Genomic DNA, 20,056 nt, shown 5'->3' on the forward strand with positions numbered 1-20,056 from the left:
AAGGGAAACGCTTTATAAAACATAACAAACTCACCTGATTCACAGTCTATAAGCTCCAGAGAGTCCAAAGCCACGGTGCCTCCATCTTCGCTCAAACAGGAAGTGTAGAGCAGAATCACCTGAAAGGGCTCGTCCACCTGACCAATCACGGTCTCCAGAACCTCCCACTCAGCCCTACATTAATCAATCATGGAGACATTTGTTCTGAAGTCAAGTGTAGGAATGTACAGCCTTTTAAAAAATATTATACATACACACACACACACACAGACACACACACACACACACGCACACATTTTACATCCTTCTGCTTTGTTATTGGCTTGTTTTTCAAGATACTGCATTAAAAACAACCCTTGCAATCGGAAATTAAAAAGAATAAAGCTTAATATAAGGCCCACTGTATGTATACAATACGTGTGTGTGTGTGTGTGTGTGTGTGTGTGTGTGTGTGTGTGTGTGTGTGTGTGTGTGTGTGTGTGTGTGTGTGTGTGTGTCTATGTGTGTAACTTGACAAACGTGTGCAAAGCTAGGCTGCATACAGCAGTTCTGCACTTGCAATATTGTGACTACAGCGACCAACATAGAGGAAAGTAACACTAACGATTTTACTCGTTTTTTTTTAGCTCATAATGCGAGCCTGTGTGATGGCTCCTTCGCTGAGCTTTACTTAACATTACAAATCCTTCTCTTTGAGTCCATCTCTAAAAATAGACCCATAGTGTCACAGCTTAAAACAAATTGTACATTTAGTTGAGTGGGTGATATTTCACTATCGGGAACATGAATTAGAATAGAATCAAGGGGGCGTTTCCAGCCAGGAAAATGATGCTTTTGTTTTGCATGAAAAAGGTTAGGACTGTTGCTTAATTACTAAAACAGTCAGTGCACAAAGCAACACAGTAAAGGTTTTACATCACATCAGATGGGAATTGTGTTTTAAATGGAGAGTGGGTCTAGAAATTGCAGAAGGAAATTACAGAGGGCTGAATAAATGAAACCACTGTCTGTGTGCCTAATATTGGAATTGCTCAGTCCATTATCGCACAGACACTAACAAAGTTAATGCACAACTATGCTCATCCATTTCTCTTCTGTCCTAACCAATTATATATAAATTCATTTCCAGAGTCTGCATCTGGACACATGAATGCTTTTAGCTGCTCTAAGGATGGCTGCACTTCAGCATTAGATCAATAGGAAATACCTGTCCCCATTTCCCAAACAATACACAGCAGACCGCTGTCCCCACACAGTCACAATTTTACAGTTGTCCCACATGACAGCTGCGGAACATTTTGTTTATTTAACTTTAGTTGTAAGTAATAGTAAAATAAATACTGTAGGTCCCTGTGCCCTTGCTCTGTCTGAAGGCCTGTGCCACCTGTCATTGCAGTGAATCTAAGCTCCCTTGTATATATTTCATAGGCTGGACCTCAACTTGACAAGCACTTCAATCAGTAAAGATGCAGGGTTTTTCCTTTTGACACTAATTAAATGGACGTGCTGTGCAGCATAATAAATACATATCCTACTCAAATGGCATTGTAGATGCATGGAGGGCTTGCTCCGAGTGTGTTTGCTGACCTGCGTTCATCAGGTCTCCTGGGGTTGAAATCCACAGAGTGAACAGCTGAGTCTGAGTGGACTGGCTTGATCAGGAGCGTGAGGTTCCCCACAGCTGGACCAGACTCATACAGAGCCACCTGCAAGATGCAGTGCCTGTTGTTTCCTGGCAAGACTGGGCTGGCTAAGTGGTACTTGCATCTCCTCGAGGCCTCGGCGGCGGGGGAGGAGCTTAGGAGGAGGAAGTGCCCTAGAGTGATAAAACAGAGTAGACATTTCATGCATGACAGTTTTATAGCAGCCACTTAATACTGTCACTCCTATAAGTCATATGATGAATGCTTTAACATTAGGATAAATCTCAGAATAGGCATTTGATTCAAGCACAAAATCTAAATAAATGTCAAGGGGGATGCACGGAGTCAAAAGAGCTTTGTGTAAATTCAAAGATCCGTCACTGGATTTTCTATCCGCTAATTATGTTTCATAGCAGAAAGAGGCATGAGCAGTATCCTGATGCACTCCTTTACTTTTATTTTTTAATTTACTCTTACCATCAGAGCTTCCCACTGAGTGATCGGTCTCTGGCATCATCCCCGCCTGAGTACTTTCTGGTTGCTGTGGCGACACCACTGACCAGTCACTTTGGTCGCTGTGATTTGATAAAGTCCAGTGGCACAGTGACTCAAAGTCACAGACGGAAACTGAAAGACAGACAAATACGAGAGTAGCTTGAAACGTAGTGTTTGTTTGGGTAAGTATTCAAAGTTGTGGGCGATTTAGTAAACTGGTTTATGGTTAATAAAAGTGGGATTTGTTTCTTCTATTCAAGGACTGGGGAAAAGTGTATTTCTTTTTGCAAATTTTGACAAATTCTAAAAAAAAATTGGACCAAAAATGCAAACTGTTTTGATGAAAAACATGATTACATCTAAACACATGGTTATTAAACAGACTAAATCTTGAGACTAAAAACATGTTTTTGCAAGTGAACAAACACTTGCTTCCCCCTATAAATAAGGGCAGAGCGAGAATAAGCAAAACATATGTTTTAAGTTTGTTTTCTTGGGATCATGAGAAATGTGTTTAATGACCTCAACATAAAAAAAAGTTTTTCTGAGAGTCTGAAATCTTTAAAAAGTAAATACAAGACGCCCTTCACTGAGACACCAAAACCATCTGAATGTTCCATGTGTAGTGGTAGATGTAGCAGATCCTTTGCATCAGAGTAGATATTGTAGAAACTATATTTGACAACGTTAAATGACGGTGTCCTGGAGTCACACCTGGATCATGACCTCCACCACTAATCACTTCCTGGACTCCTGGAGCAAATGTCCTCGAAATCTAATTGTCTTTGAAAAGCCAAACAGACAGACCCTTTGTAAATGTTTAGTGATTGTGCAACTGTCTGTGTTTGGGGGGACATTCAAGACATCATGTGATGGGTCGAGAGGAAACTGCATGACAACTAATATGGCAAAAACAGCGATAGGAATCCCTCTTAGGATAAAGGACAGAAATATTATTAAATCGTTATTTCATTGAAAGACACTTTCTTTTTTTTTGGTCACAAATAAACTAAATATATGCTTCCTCTGACCTAAAACATGTTTTTCTGTAAGCCTTTAATTTCCCCATCTAACAGAGCAGAGTTGTTCCATCTCAACATCATAATGAGTGGTTTTCTGTTCCTTAAGTTTCCTGTGGTGGATAATTGGCAATACAGTCATTCCTGACCTTTATTAAGGAGATTTCAAGTTCTCGGGCGCTGTGTGTGCACTTAACATTTTTTAAATGTCTTCTCTCAACTTTGCTTTCCAGTCAAGCCAATTTTCACTCAGATTAATGTCTACTTACATTACATCGATACAGGTTATCATTGCAAGTACTGATGTTTTCTGTTGTGTTTGTCACACATCAGTACAACTCTTACCTTGGCTGTCATCTTCTGAGTCCAGATGATGAGGAAACACCTGATCTGAGAAGTCCTCAAGAAATCTGTCCAAAAGAGCATTGCAGGTACTGCTAACTGGAAAGACAGACAGACAGACAGGGGTTACAGTACTGTGAAACAATGCATTTCACAAATTAAAAACAGTTGGAAAACTGTTGAGGAAACAAATAATTGCCTCGGTGGAGCTCCATTAAAACTCTGTTCCAACACGAGGAAGTTATTAACGCAGCTTGCAGTTGATTGAGAAATTGTCTATGCAAATTGAGAAAAAGAAAAAATGTGTCCAAAAACACACATTACAGGTTATTGGAGTTGGCTGCAGGTGTGGTTGTGTGTGTAGATGTTTGTCTATATGTGTCAGCCCTGCTATGGACTGGCGGCCTGCCCACAATGTATTGAGATGCGCTCCAGTCCGTAAGATTTTTAACGCCTGACTAAAAAAATCAAACAAAGAAATACAGTGAAAAACAATACAAATTGTAAAAGGGACACAGACTTAATACAGAACAACTCAGGATGGGTCAGACAATCACTGAGGTGGGAAAACACAAAAAGACAGGAAGTAAAACCAGACACATAAGGTATGTCAAACTACTACAGGAAACACTAAACATGACAAAATCAATGAATGAAACAAGGAACATAACAGAAAACCCCAAACTCAAGTCAACTGATCACGGACCTAGCCGAGATATCCTCTTTATGGACATGTTTTTCCTCAGGTTTCACCTCTTGTGTTACAGGCTACATTTAAAGGGTATCCTTGGTATTTTTCAACTGGATCCAATACAGGGGAGCAGGGTATGGATCAGGGATCACCTACGATTTGCTACACTTGGCAGGCACTTATCTACAGCATACTTTATGAATTAGATATCCTTCTTCAACAACTTCCTCATGGTCGCGTTCTTCCAAACATCTCTCACAGTGCCAGCGATGACTTTAAGGCCCTTTTTTTGGCAAGCAATGTCAGTGGCACAACTCGTATCACACACGAAACAAACTGGCGCACACACACGTGACTGACGCAAGAGGAGCTTTCCATGTGCAAACAGAAAATAACTTGATTTCCGAGATTGGCTTTCGCACGGCAACGATGCAGAAATCCAAAGTCCAAAGTCCTCTTTAAGGCATCAGTATGCTTTAACCAAGGTCAGATGGTTGAACAACATCTGAAAGCTGTTTCCATTTCTATAGCTTTCCAAAATCATTTGTCTGACTATCACGCCAACTCAAGACTCAAGCTTCTCCCTCAACCATGTAGTCTCCATTACTAAAACCAAACCTACGTCCTTGGTTCTAAGCCTCAGCCCAGTGCATGCTGGGAACGACTTCAATCCCCATAACTTCTGAACATGACGAGCTGAGAATAGAGCAATGGATGTATGAACTTTAGAGTTTATCCAGAAATAGTGGCACTGCAGACTGACCCACTCATAAAAACTGACCCACAGACATGGTCTTGTTCTGGAGGACGACTGGGAGGACACGTGACATGACATTGAACATACTAACTAGCATGACCAGTAGACAGAGAGGGAGATGATCATGTCCAAGTGGGTCATCACAAGTTAACCCATTAAATGGCCTCTGAACAGTGACGTTTCTGTTCTCTGAAGCCTGTAAGGGAAGGTCACACGGGTCAAGCAGGACAAATTGAGACAGTTTATAAAAAGCAAAAAAGCAGTTAGTGATGGTAATGATGAAGGGTGAGGGGGGTTGTGTATTTGAATGGCAGACTAGCTATTCATCTGCAATTATGGAATAAAAGCAGCTATTTCGAACTACGGAAACCGGAAAATTTAAAGAGGAGGATAACCGTCATAAACATTATATTATTAACATGAAATAGAAAACTTTTTTGGGGGGGAATGCCCCTTTTCACCATGTCAAGTTTAGATTTAATTTTCTAATCTAAAACATAATGGCATTCACTTGTATCAAAAAGTGGGAATGAAAGATGAGTAGGGCTTTGTATCAGGGGGCCAGTCAGAAATAATCCAGTACCAAATAGTATCTGAACTTCTCCAGTAAAACAAAACCTGCAATCGATCCTTTTTTAACCGAGATCTAGGAAAAACAACTTTTATTTGTCTGGTTTTGCGAGCAGCCAATCACCGCAAGCGTTCTTTGATTTAATATTAGGCACACGGCTCTGAACATAGAGACATCTGAGCCGGCGGCCAGAAGCTAACAGTGCTATCAACGGCAACAGTGCTGGGGGGGAACCGGAAGATGGGCGTTACGATCCCGCAAAACCACATTCCTGCAACCAGGGTCGGGACGGTCCATCGAGGTCCAAACTGTTCACAGTAACTAAACAGCAGGTGCTGCAAAATGCATAGATTTGTTTAAAATTGTTATTATTTGGTTATTTAAAAAGTTAGCTAATGTTAGCTAGCCAACATTCCCTCGGATGCAAAGAAGCAAAATTAATCGGTTTGCAAAACTAATAGTTTCTAGCCCACAACAAGAAATCATTCACGGAGGAGCTTATCTTACCGAGCGCTGTGTAATTGAGCAGATGCAACCAAAATTCAGTCAATACCATTCTCCCAGAATATTTACTTTGGATATTACAGCTGACAGTGGCATAATTAACACATATTTAAAGCACAGATCTTTTTTTTTCTTCTCTCAATTATTTTGGATGTTGGTCCTCAGGGTAATTTTAACAATAAGAAGTGGGGCTTAAGTTACAAACAGTTTGAGAACCCATGATCTAAAAATATGTTTTGACAACTTTGCTGCATTAAGTGTGAAGACAGATGAAGGCTTGTACGAGGAAACATTGAAGGCAAGCAACAGATGTCAATGAAGCAAAAACACAACACACCTGCATTACACACAACGCTCCAGACAGGAAAGTCACAAGTAAATACATTTTTGCAAAAACAGTAAAATTATCCATGTCTAAGGCAAAATCAGGCTTTATTTAAATATATTTGTCCTAACTTAGCTCCTAAAACTAAATGTAACAAATATACACACACACACACACACACACACACACACACACACACACACACACACACACACACACACACACACACACACACACATGTATATATACAGAATTGTTATTCATTAAAATAATGGTATCCAATACCCGAACCAACTACAGTATATGAGGCAGTATTGGTCCTACTGTATATCCCAGATTGGAAAATCTCGATCCAATCTGCTGGAAATTGTAAAAATAAACTTTCTTCCACTAAAGAACAGCTTCTGGTGTTTAACACATTATCATTCTGAAACAATACATATCAGGGAGCTTTATCTGTAAAAACATAATTATATTCAGTTCGGCGTTTATTTATTTCATTTAGTTTTTTTCAAATGCAATGTGTAACCATTTAACGAAACCTCAAACCTTTGCTTGAAAAACATCGTCTCGCATTTCATATTATATCTCTCAAACTGCAAAAACACCGCTGAGCTCTAGTTTCCACTTAGAGGCCCGTCCAAAAAAAGCGAACACTCACACATTTGGAAACGTGGCAACTTGGGAACAATTGCCGAAAGCCTTGTATAACACTGAAATGTGATACAACTCTTCACAGTTACGCTCAGTTATTCAATCATCTGGCTTTTTATTGAACCTTCAGACCACCTGTGTGTTTTTACTAAAACAATGTTATATGTCTGACTTCACTGACTCTGTTATGCAGGTAAGCAAAGCCCATAACGTTTTAAAATTAAAAAAATAAAGACTAGAATTAGATTGCATTCTCTAAACATAAAAAAACAACAACTCCAGACTGAAAGGCTCGTAAGGAAACTATTACGATGGGCATGGTGAGCCCATATACAACTGTCCTCAATGGCGTCAGTGAAATCGAAAAGCTGAACGTTTATGTTCTTTTCCTTCACTAGGAATTAGCTCACTGGTCTTGCTCCCCCTCTGAAGAAACTACATAATATGTCACGGGTCATTACTTTTCAAAATAACAAATTAATGTGTAATCTTTCTTTCAGCGCCTTCCAAACGGTTACATATGACCATTAAAATAAAAGACAGACGGTAGAGAGTAGAAAACTGGAAACCATTGATGCCCAAGTCCCATGCTGTGTCTCCCATCCATCGATAACATACAAAGCCTCACGGTCGCTAGAGATCTTTGCAGTGGTGGAGGAGGTATTGAAATATTTTAGTCAAGTAAAAGTAATAATATAAAAGTATAAAATTACTTAATTAGTAAAGTAAAATTCATGCATTTAACATATTACTCAAAAAGTATCAGCAGCAAAATGTGCTTATGTATCAAAAGTAAAAGTATTTATAATGCAAAATGACCCCACTCAGAGTAAGCAACATTTTAATGTTGCAAAGGTCCAACTACTCAATATACTGTTATGTATTTAAAACGTTTTTAGTTATTCCTATTCTTTTAATTTTTTGAAAGTGGAAATATTCTGTTCACTGGATCTAACTCAGCTCTTAAATACAGAGAAAGGTGATGCAGTAAATTGGTGATACATGAATAAATGGATTGGTGATAAAAGAAACACAGTATTTACAAGGAAAATAAAAAATACGTCTTCTTGCTGGACATTTCAAAACACTGTTTTCACACTACCTTGTATGACTTAAAATGTATTTTTAGATGGGAATAATGTGTGCATGGTTTTCAGTAAGAGGCACACTAAACCACTCTGTCTTTTCAGTTATCAAGCCAAGCCGATGAGCAGACTTCTTTTGTGGTTCCGCAAAAGGAAACTAAAGATTCTTCATATCTTAGCCCTTCAGCTCTCTGTAAACTAATCTTGATTTCCTGCTCGAGAAGAAGCTCCATTATATCAGACATTTGCTGATAACTAGACGAAGAGTCTAGTTTATGTCCACGACAAAATATGCACATCTTTACTGAGACCCATCTGTGTCTGCATCCAGACACACATCTGAAGACCCGTTCATGTGCAGTGAATCAGGCATCGGTATTTCCAAAAGAATTAAGTGCCATAACTCAATTTATAATTTAATTGGTTGCAGCTTGGCTTCAATTAGCTGTTATGTCGTACCGGTTTTCAGTTTCTTCTAAGAGGGTCCTTTCTCAACAAAGATACCCAGACACACAACGTCTGTTTTCTCTGACAAACAGTTACTAAAATGAAGATGAAATGCAGCATACGCATAAGCTAATAAGCGTTTTAATCCAAGGTGACTTGGGACAAGGTAGCTGACATGGTAACAGAACATGTGATTTTGATGAGACTAAAAGCTTGATGTTGATGATGAAAAGCTTTCATTCCATTAATGTTATGTGTTTTTTCCATGAATTTTTCATGTGTGGCACAGTCTTGTATGAACAGTGTCTTTGTAAATGTTAAGCTGTGGAGGGTCAAACCTTTACTGCTTCAATAGAGTTACAAGAAACTGTCACTGTCCACACATGTATTCTCCTGGATGCTGCAGTGAAATGTCCAGTCCACAATCCAAAGCAAATGACAAACAAAACTAATCCAAGCTAGAATCAAACCTATCTGGTATCTGGCATCACTTGCATATTGATAGACAGTTCATTAAAAACAAGGACCAGTAAACATGATCTTCCGATGCTGTGTAACGGTGTTCACATGAGTAATAACCTTGTGCTAATATTGGAATAAAACAGCGGTTATAGGTAAAATCTCTCCAGTAAACAACAATAAAGACCGATTCTGGGTTTGACACAGCCACTTTTAAATCATCTTCTTGGAACAGCCACAGAATGACTGTCCTCACTTGAAAAAAATGCTTTTTCCAACCACTTACTTTTCCTCATGGGAACTTATAAAACAAAGAAGGACATTGCATGTTGTCTCACTGGACCATTAGTGGAAGTAACATGACCTCATGAAAGCTCAAAAAGGCAATGGAGAAGAGAAAAACAAACCTTAAAGGAAAAGTTAAGATTTTTAAGAAATACGAGTATTCACTTTCTGGCCAAGAATTAAATGAGAAGATTAATAGCACTTCCATATCTCTATGATAAATATCGAGCTGGCTCACAAAGTTTTGTACAAAGACTGGAAACAGCTTGCCTGGCTCTGATATCAGTTATCGACCGTCGGCCTTGTTTTGATTATAATGGGACTACGGGGTATTATTTTACGGATTAATTCCTACATGAAACTGCTCATAATAATAATAATGACTTTACTCATACAGCACCTTTAAAAACAGAGTTTACAACATGCTTTGACAGACAAAGCAGCAACAGCAAGGAAATAATAACAACAGAATAACAAGGTCTGTAGATTATCTCGAGTCTTGAGTGAAATTGCTACGGCCGATGTCTCCAAAACAACTCACATCAAAACATTCTTGATTGAATAAAAAAAAAAAAAAAACGACAGACTGAGGAAAACATTTACTTTTTTATTTTAGGGTGAACTGCCCCTTTAGATCCCACCAGGCTACCTGACCAGTATCAAATTACATGCAGGTAAAGTTAGCGACTAGCCTGTGAACATTGTGGAGCAACGAAAAAGGCAATATGATAAATATGTGTAACGTTACATGTTATATAATGTCGTATGCAAGGCTTCACATTCTCCAGACACTGTGTAAATGTGGACTCGCATTTATAGCATTTAGTTAAAAAGGGTCTTCAAAAAGCAAATTTACTTGAGCATTTATTTAACACAACAAGTCCATAAACAATTTACGTGCATTACTTCAAGCTTTTATATTGTAGTAATTAGCACTTTTCTCATAGCCCGAGCCACCCCATTAACTTTACCAGCTAACGGGGCCTGTGCTGTGGTCGCCCTGACATATGTCTGGTTAACTTCCTGAGGAGGTGGGAAACGGAGGAGACTGAAGCGGTCCTTCTCATCTCTAACCACAAAGAACTCCCACTCGGTCTGAACGCGCTGGTGTCAGGCCTCCCTTCACAGAGATCCAGCAGCAGTGTGTATGAAAAGTGTGCAAACTCTTAGAATCTGTCTTTTAGTTCAGCGTTGAGGCATAAATTAGACCATCACTGTTACTAAGCAGAGCCAGTGCCGTCTTCCTATGACTCACTCACTGTGCCCTTATGGACCTAAATCATTGGCCAGCAGACATTTGTGTAAGACCGATTCTTGTTGATTGTGTGCTAAAGTAGTGTTTCAAGCAATACGGTGACAATTCCTGTAAAAAAGAAGAACAAATGTTTGCCTGTTTGAGCAAAAATGTGCTTTATGCCCACCACCAGAAAGAGTCAGTGTTTATGATTAGGAATTACAGCAGCCTGGTTTATCGCAGTTTTGGCTGTTGATTGTTTATTATCACCACAGACTTAACATTTTATTTGGAATTATTGTTTTTAGCCACAAGTCGCCGCTGTGAGACAGCCGGGACCCGGTAATCGAATTAACCACAATGCAGCAAAACATGAAAGTCTCGTGATGAATTAAGATGTCACTTCGAGAACATCGGCAATGTTGTTCTGTTTTGTCCTCATGCTTCCTCTGACAGCTGCCCGTTTTCATTCAACGATTTCAAGTCACTATAAAGTTATTTTTCACCAGATGGGAGTTTATGGCCTGTGAAGTGTTTCCATCTATAAAACCAAACTTCATCAAGTCTGTTTAATGTAAAGAAATATATATAGTGGAGGACAGATGCATACACTTCAGCATTTGCTGATATTTCTAATGAATTACAGTTAAGACTGCAGCTAGGGATGTGCGGGTGTGAGGGTAAAAAAGTTACAAAGCAGCATTTCAAGTAAGTTATCAATAACTTCCAGTCCAGCTTCTCTTCCCCTCTCTCTGTCACGCTTGCACGCACTATAATGCATAAAGTTGGTGGTTTGCAGATCAGGTTTGAGTAGTTGATTAACTCAGATCTTTGGCTCATACTGGGTCAGGTGGGACAGGGTATTACAAATCTCTGACTCGCAAAACACTCGCAGCTACTGCAACAATCATTTTTAATTATTGTTAATAAATGTCAAAACAATGTTGCAAAAAAAGCTACTTATTAATTAATATTAATTTCTCAAAGCTTGAGGTGATGCTTGCTTCGTCTGACTAATTCTTTCTTTACTTTTGCTTAAAAAAAACAAAGATTTTTTTTGACAGATTGTCAAAATAGCTGTTTATTTATGTATTTATCAACACATCAATCAAGCATGTCTTTATAATCCTTTAATATCTGTAAAGGGTTCATCAATGTCATCTAGACTGTGAAGAGGATTGTCCCGGTCAGGCTGCTGGTTCAACATAGAACAAGAGTGGTAATAATGATGGCATACGTTACTCCTCCACACACATGTTCTCACTTATGATTGCCCTTTAATTAAATATTAGTACCAGTATTATCTCGCTGATCGCTTCCTCAAAAACACAGATGCTCTTAGCGTTTGTTGTTGTAAAAAAATCAGAGGAAACATTGCTTGACTTTTCTTAAAAAGGTTCACAATACAGTTTAATTTCACCTGTTGGGGGAGCAATTTGGGGTAAAGTGTCTTGCTCAAGGACACATCGACATGGACTAGCTTAGCCGGGACTCGAACCACCGAACCTCTGATTGAAAGACGGGCATGCTAACCATTGAGACACAACATAATATAATTCTCCTGAAACAATGTTTTTTGCAGTGTTACTGTATTGAGTATTCTACCAAGACATCATGTTACAGTTGCCGCGATAACATATTTGTGGTTCACTGCGTGTCTGGAGCTTATTAAATCTGTGGGTCTTTATAGGGAAGCTTCATTTGAAAAACTCAACAACAATAGGATTTTTGGCCCTGCTCAGATAGGAGTGGGTATACACAAATCTCCATGGGTTAAAGCTACAATTAATACAAAACATTCAACCGACCGTACGTACGTGTATTTACTTTTGATGGTCATAAAATATGCGAGACAAAATATAATAGATACAGTTTGGATGCCATATAGACGCCCTGAATCGTTAAATCCATTACTCAGAGCAGAAACAATGAAAGCAGTATACTTTTTGTTGTTTTGCATGGCCTGAGTTTCAATGTAGTACTGCTTCTGGGGGGAAATGCCAAGTCTAACATCTTACTCTTGCCAATAGTCAGCTTCATGTTTTATCTTTACATGATGCTCCCTGACCACTTTTCTTTTTATCCTTTCTTCTTTCTATCTCTGCTGTTTTTGAAGACAAGATTATGGGAAAAAAATTATTTGACTGGCTTTGCCTCTACCCACGGTTGCCCTTAAACTGGACTTAATTTGCACCGGATCCTGCCAGAACATGCTCTGGGACTTCCCAGATTGGGACCGGCACCTATTTGATTAGATTCAGAATCTTGTACATGTTGTGTAATACAAATCATCGGTTCTGTGATTCTTTTATTTCCCACGGAAGTTAGTCGTAAATCCCTTGTTTGTCTATTTTTGATTGGATTTTAACCTGCAGCATGCTCTCAGCGCTCCTCCGGTGACTTTTTCTCACGAAATGTGTCGTGACTACAGAAGTTTTTACGCGTGTGAACGGTGCACACACACACACCGCTGTCTGCGCCCAGCGTCTCCACCCCTCTGTGTGCACGAGTGTAGACGTGCCTGAAAGTCACATTTGCAGGTCCGTTTTTGTCGTTTTTGAGGGTTTGATCAAATGCATTTTTTTAAGGATTCCGTTATACTCAAATATTAAGGTCCAGCTCTAATACTGTAGCCTACAGTCAGGCCCCACAGTTAGTGGGTGTTTTCCCCGTGTAGTGAAATGAGTACAATAAATTATAATTGCTTGTGCTTACTTTGCTTTGTTTATGTGTCAGAAGAAGCATCAATAACGGTTTCTAACGGTGCGCTGCATATATATATAGCATTGTTTATTGTGCCACTCTTACTTTCATCACAGCAGCACCCTGTTACCTGTGTGCCAGCACTGTGGTTTCAATGCTTTCCATAACTTGTTTTCTCCCCAGATCGACCGGATCAGCAGTCTCTGTGTTCCGGCGCCTCCTTGATTTACAACTTAAACTCTGCCCAGGACCGTGAGAGACACACAGCTGATTGCTCATGTGTGTTATTCAGGCGTCAGAGTGAGGCACAGCAGATCAAAGCTGTGCCTCAACTTTACTGTTTTACTGACTGTTGCTGGGTCAGAAGGTGGAAACAATCAACACAAAGGGGGTTTAAAGAAAAACTGTCTCAAAAGATTGAGTCCATCCCAAAACTTGCCAGCAAAAAAAATTATATCCAGATGCAAAAGTTTGCGCCTCCGAGGAAAGGCTGAACTGAGGGGTCCTATTCATAGACATAGTCCAATCAATAAGCGGCTAATTCCTGAAAACTCAGACTAATCAATCTGCCTATTACCGCAGCTGCGTATAGGTCAATCTTTAACGTTTTGTGTGAAACATAACCAAGTTGTGCACATTACCATTCATGCCTCTTAATGTCAGGACACATTTACCTAAATTCAACTAACCGGATTAATCTGGTTTAAATTACATTAAGCAGCGCTTTATTGTTGGAGGTGAATTTATGTTTGTCTAGAAATATTTCAGAGTGAACTCTGAAGGTCATCACTGGAATCACTCAAGTGATGAGCCGGCTCTGACTGACTGCACTAATGAGATTCAAACTATGTTGATTAAGTACAGTCTCAGACTGAGGGATGAAAAATAAGCACAGATGATTTGTTTTCTTGATGATGCACACAGACACATACTGCGTACTGTTTGAGAGTCACTGATGTTCAATCAACAATCAAAACAAAAACATTGTCAGTAATTACCGAAGCCATTGTGATATTTAGTTCTGAAGTGCACATTTTCATTGCAGCCATACCTCCACAGTCATTATAAGAGCCTGGCTGGTTTCCGCATGAATTTGTAGTTGAGTACTGAAGTAACCCCGAATCCATTTATGTAAGTCTGTGTTGCAGTCTGCCAATATCTTCAATAAAAACTAAAAGCTAGAGTCAGTCAAAAAGCCTAAACTGAAATCTAAAAATGTAATTTGTCTGCTTTTTGTTGCCGACAGAAAACAGGGGAGTGAACTGAAAGGGTACATAGCACAAATGTAGTAGGACTGATAACCAACAACAACGAGACAGCCTACAGAGAGGAGATCCAACATCTGACACAATGGTGTTCACATAACAACCTGGAGTTAAACGCAACAAAAACAAAAGAAATGATAATAGACTTCAGGAGAGCTAGGCGGGTGGAGCATGTGTACGTGGAGAGGAGGTGGAGAGGGTGGACTGCTTCACATACCTCGGAGTCCACATTTCACCAGACCTCACCTGGTCCAAAAACATCTCCCATCAGGTGGGGAAGGCCCAGCAGAGGCTCTACTTCCTCAGGAAGCTGAAGCAGGCTCACCTTCCTCAACACCTGCTGATAAACTTCTACCGGGCGACCATTGAGAGCCTCCTGACCTGCTGCTGCACTGTGTGGTTTGCTAGCTGCACAGTGGAGGACAGGAGGGATCTGCAGCGGGTGGTGAGGATGGCAGAAAGAGTGATTGGGACCACATTACCCCTGTTTTTGACAATGACATTAAAGTATTCTATTCTATTCTATTCTAAAATGACATGGAGGGATTGAATAAAAGCGTTATTTACAATCCTCATTCTTTTGAAAAGTAGCAGAGGCTTCTGGGAAAATTGGAAGAAATAAGGGCACGAGTCAATGACTACGTGTATCTAATGCACACTGATATTCTTCTAATTTTCTGAATATGATACGGCTGTTTACGGGCAGCTCTGTGCGTTGTACACAAACCAACTAGCCAACCGTTTGCAAGGCTGGGGTAGAGATAGAACAGAAAAGCCCACATTTGTGGCCGGAAGGAAAAACTCATCTACAGGTTTTTGGATATGCGCAAATATCACAATGCCGACGTTTTCAAGAAAGTGGTTGCAGGACAGCGGGAGGCTGCGTTCTCATGGCTGCATGTAAACAGGAATATTAGGAATAATAGTATTCACTGTCATTAGCCATGTAAGCAGCTTAGAAGGGATATTGTATTTACTGAGTAAGGGGGAAACCCGGTATATATTTTGCATGTAGATGTAGTCAGTGTGAAAAGAAGCACTTTCTCTTAATAACTAATACTTGCAAATTCCTCTGTAGCATAAGATGCCACTTGGCAAAGCTGTTAGAGGAGGGGACAAGGCAACAGTGAACAGAGTCTGAAAGTGCATTATTACCTGCACTGTAGCTAAACTCACGGAGTAGCAATACTGCGGCTGTATAACACGACTTGCAGAAATAGCATATCAGGCCAGGACAATGTGTGTGATGCGTCTCGGCCTGAAACACCCCAGTGAGAGAAGAATTCTATAGCAAGGAGCTCCATACTTGACTGTGAGTGAAAGGAGAGCTCTGTTTGAGCCAATTCTGGCTGACAGAATGTGATAGGAGCTTCTAATGAAGTCATAGGAGTTCCCAATGTGAGGCACTCACTCATGCTACTCAGAGAACCGGGGTTGCACAAGTAACCTAAAGTTTTCTCCTGTCACTGGGATTTACTGCAGTAAGAACCACTTAACTGGTGCAGCCTGTGGCTGCTGACGCCAAAGAGAGGAGAAGCCAAGAGACGCACTCCTCCTCTGGCTTCTGCAGAATTAAAGGCGGTGTTGCTGAAGATATGGAAAATAAGGAAAGGAATTCACTGCGACTTTATATTGGGAAAAAGCCTCTGGCATGAAGTCATATTCAGCAGATAGACCATGGGTGCAAATGATAAGCAGGTGATCCAAAACGGGTCTTGACATGTAGGAGATAAACTGATGTCCTCCGTGGGAACATTTAAAGCAAGATGAAGACACAGTGATAAGAATAAGCCAGCTCTGGTGAATCCAAGTGAACTCGTAATCGTTTCTTTGCCCACATGACATGCTTCTGCTGGTCGTGAACACTGTCTTCATTCATATGACATTAAGTGTGGTAGGATCTGATAAGCAAGGAGCATACATGCATATTGTCTTTCGCAAAACAATGTAATTTGGGCTGATGGGGGTTTTCAAAGAGCCTGAAAAAAATGTATATCTTTTTATGGTGTTTATACTGGTGGGTTTTTTTTTTCCTAGTAAGACTATGAGCTATGATGAAAAACGTAACTGACATTAAGCTGCTTCACTGCTTACTTAACTTTTGAAGAGAAAAGGTAGTTTCCTCTATTAATTTGTTTCTATAAAACACTAAAGCGAACACCATAAAACATTCTATCCCTGCAAACACTAACTGTTATGAGAGCTGTTGCAGAGCCGGTTTCTTGCCAAGTCTTGTAGTGGTGCTGCAGTGTTAATGAATGTAAATCAAATTCCCCACAAGTGTGCCTCAAGAAAAATATGACACCTGGACTGATGCACTTTTTCAAAGTGGATGTAAAAAGAGAGAGAGAGAGAGAAAGAGAGAGAGAGAGAGAGAGAGAGATTTAACAGGCTAATTACCGGACAACTGGCGACACCCTTCCACTGGAGCGACATCCTATGGCGCAGCGGCGAGTGCCCAGCATGATCAACAACAGTTCGCCCAATTCATTTACCACATGCCAGTTTGGATCCACCAAACAATGGTTTTCAGCGCATTTTCAATTTGCGCTTATAAAATGTGAGAAAAAACCCTGCAAATGAATCTCCAAAAAGTTGTAATACTTGACTGAGTTTGGAAAGTTAGAGTAATGGTATCGATAAGAGCAATTGACTGTGACTGTAATTTAAACTTCCGGTTCGCTGAAGAAATGACAAATGGTGGCAGTATATGTATGCGCAGGGATAAGGAGACCGTTAACAGACTGGCATGTTAGTTTAAATATATATATATATATATATATATATATATATATATATATATATATATATATATATATATATATACACTGTACATACTAGCTCAATGTTAATGTTGATGCTTAGTTTATGTGTTCTACTCTGTTGTCTTTAATGTCTTTTTTAAAATATTTATCTTGTTTATTGTATATCAGATGTACCACGAGAGCAACGTGAAACCGGAGTCAAATTCCATGTATACACACATGGCCAATAAAGCTGATTCTGATTTATACAATTGTACATTTTCAATTGTTGAATAAATAATTACAAATAAAAAGTATTGGGATGTGCCCTGAGTTACTCCTTCAAAGTATAACATGAAACAAACATGAATGCCATAATTCTACATTTTTCCCCATTCAAGATTTGACTGGTGATTTCTCCTACATCGCGTTGCATCTTCTTCTGCAGTTTATAATTGCATTCAGAGAATTAGCGCCATCTAGCGCATCTCCACACGCAACTCCTAATGTAAGCATTCTCGTAGTAGATGGAAACCTGATGGAAAGGCTCATACATTTCTGAACATTCTGAAAATGTGCTCTACATTTTAATAAAAACCTGCATATTGTTGTAAAATTGGTTAATGTAATAATTAAGGAACAACACAGTTGCTAATAAAAGACTTACTCTGGGAATGTTTTATTGTGGCTAAACATTCCGTCTTGGTTTATAAAAACACAAACCTTAATTGCGGTAAAAGTGAATGACGGTGGCCAGCCTACTTACCTATCAAAATGAAGATGGAGAGATAAGTACTGTAGTTTTTATTATAATCCATGGCTCCCGTTTTCGGCAGGTCCACAAAGAGTCCGAGTCCGTATAGTTTATGGCACCTTTACGTCCTCATGAATACGTTCACAAACAGGCTCGTGAAGCACACAGTAAACGCACACGCGCGCGCTCCTCCGGACGGTGTAGTTGTTTCTCCAAGTTGCGCACCGTTACTCATTCTGGTGATGCTGATGCTGCTGCAGCTCCCAGTGACGACAACCCCCCCCCCCACCCCCCTCTCTCTCTCTCTCTCTCTCTCTCTCTCTCTCTCTCTCTCTCTCTCTCTCTCTCTCTCTCTCTCTCTCTCTCTCTCTCTCTCTCTCGCCCCCTCGTGAGCCAATATTCCTGGTCCTAAAGACATTAATTTTCTCTTTCACTTGTATCATCTATCTTGGCTTTCAAAAATAGTTGTCTCTGTGCTCCCGCTGCATGTGTTGACACCAGATCGTCTATAACGATAAAATCATGTTTAAATCATTACAGATAAATACAGATATCAAAGAGAATAACTGTGGTGGACGAATTATTAAGATTATTTAGCCCAATGAAGTAAAAGTAGCATAGTTAGTACTACATGTCGTTCTAATTATCAGTAAGCCTAAAATACTTATTCACAAATAAAATCCTTGCATTAAATTTAGATAAAATTACAGAAGTCTTATCAGTAAGATGTACTTTTACTTAAAAACAAAAAAACATATTAACTAGAAGTGTTCTCCAGTGTTAAATTATTGTTATACTCGGCTGCTAATATATCCAATTTACAAGGTGCACGTAGCTAAAACTAAAGCAGTCTGAAACCAAAGTGCTGCAATAAAGCGCATCTTCAAGAAAGTCATAGTATATTTGTTGAAAGTGTTAAGAGGTGGTGTTTCAACTGTATGACACTTTTGGAGAATGTAGTTTATGATGCTGTTGGACTGTAGTGCATTATTCAGAGAGATGTTTCCACCCTATCTACATACGTCAACACAGTAATTAATAGTGCTTAAAACTGTCCACATCCAGCAATGAAGACACGTTTTTTAAAGTACACATTCAAGGTTGAAGTGCTGGTGCTCTGCATGCCAAACATTCACGTTTTCTTTTATGTATGTGCTGCCATGTGTTTCTATTAACTGCTCAGATGCACACAAACACAAGTCGCCATGTGTCGAACAAAGATCGAGGTAAAGATGTTACACTTGTATAATATAAATTAATCACTGGCCTAACCGTTGATTTCTGGAATTTATATTTCAGCTCAGTTTGCAAAAAGCAGATGTTAATGCAGATACATTTTACTACATTATACCATGCCCTCCTAATTATTTTCAGCCTGTAATAAACGGCAGTGTATACAATGCGGTCTAATTGATTATTAGATGTATGAAATGTGTTTTTAGTAGGAGCAAACACACATCAAAGCTTGATACAAACAAGTGGTAATTGTTCCACATCGCTCTAAACATCATTTTCTTTCTTTCTCTATTACAATTGAATTGATGCCAATATTACTTTCTACGTGTTTGTCTCGATCATCTCTTCATACAATGGCTCCTTTAAATACATCTTTGTGGTTCTTCAACTATTTATGGCCCGTTTCCTCAGCACACTGAAGAGTCCCTCTGTTTTCTACTGTGAACCTATCAATCAGCGACAGTTTGAGTAACATGTGTGTGAAAAGGGAGGTTCTATTTTGTTTAACAATGGAGAATACTGATAGAAGAGACAACAGGTGCTGCAGGCTCATTCAAATGCACGTCATGCCATGTGTTCTGCCCGTTAAAAGGGTTTTAAGACTTTTTATGTCAAGATTTGTCTCGCACAGCCAGAGCTCCACAGGGGGAAACTAAGCCAAGCATGGTCCAAAGAGAATCTGGAGTGTAGGTGAGCTGAGTGGGGATCCAGACCAGGGAGACAAGGGTATAATCAAATGTCCCTATAGTGGAAGGAATGCTTAATCAGAATCAGAACCATTTATTGCCATGAATGCTTTCACATACAAGGAATATTTCCTGGCGGAAGGTGCATACATTTTGA

General features: G+C 39.6%; 1 protein-coding gene across 1 annotated transcript in view; it reads right to left on the reverse strand.

Annotated features, from left to right (window-relative positions):
* Positions 1–18,041, reverse strand: part of ltk (leukocyte receptor tyrosine kinase) — a gene marked incomplete at both ends in the record, with an annotated part of 44,441 nt that extends 26,400 nt beyond the window's left edge. The window contains 5 exons of the mRNA XM_079217838.1: positions 35–174; positions 1,588–1,816; positions 2,121–2,270; positions 3,503–3,598; positions 17,990–18,041. Coding sequence (XP_079073964.1) covers positions 35–174; positions 1,588–1,816; positions 2,121–2,270; positions 3,503–3,598; positions 17,990–18,041 — 667 coding nt within the window. The remainder of the gene's footprint in view (positions 1–34; positions 175–1,587; positions 1,817–2,120; positions 2,271–3,502; positions 3,599–17,989) is intronic.
* Between the last annotated feature and the right edge of the window lie 2,015 nt (positions 18,042–20,056).

The sequence above is a fragment of the Taurulus bubalis genome (genome assembly GCF_910589615.1).
Source record: "Taurulus bubalis genome assembly, chromosome: 1".
Classification (NCBI taxonomy): domain Eukaryota; kingdom Metazoa; phylum Chordata; class Actinopteri; order Perciformes; family Cottidae; genus Taurulus; species Taurulus bubalis.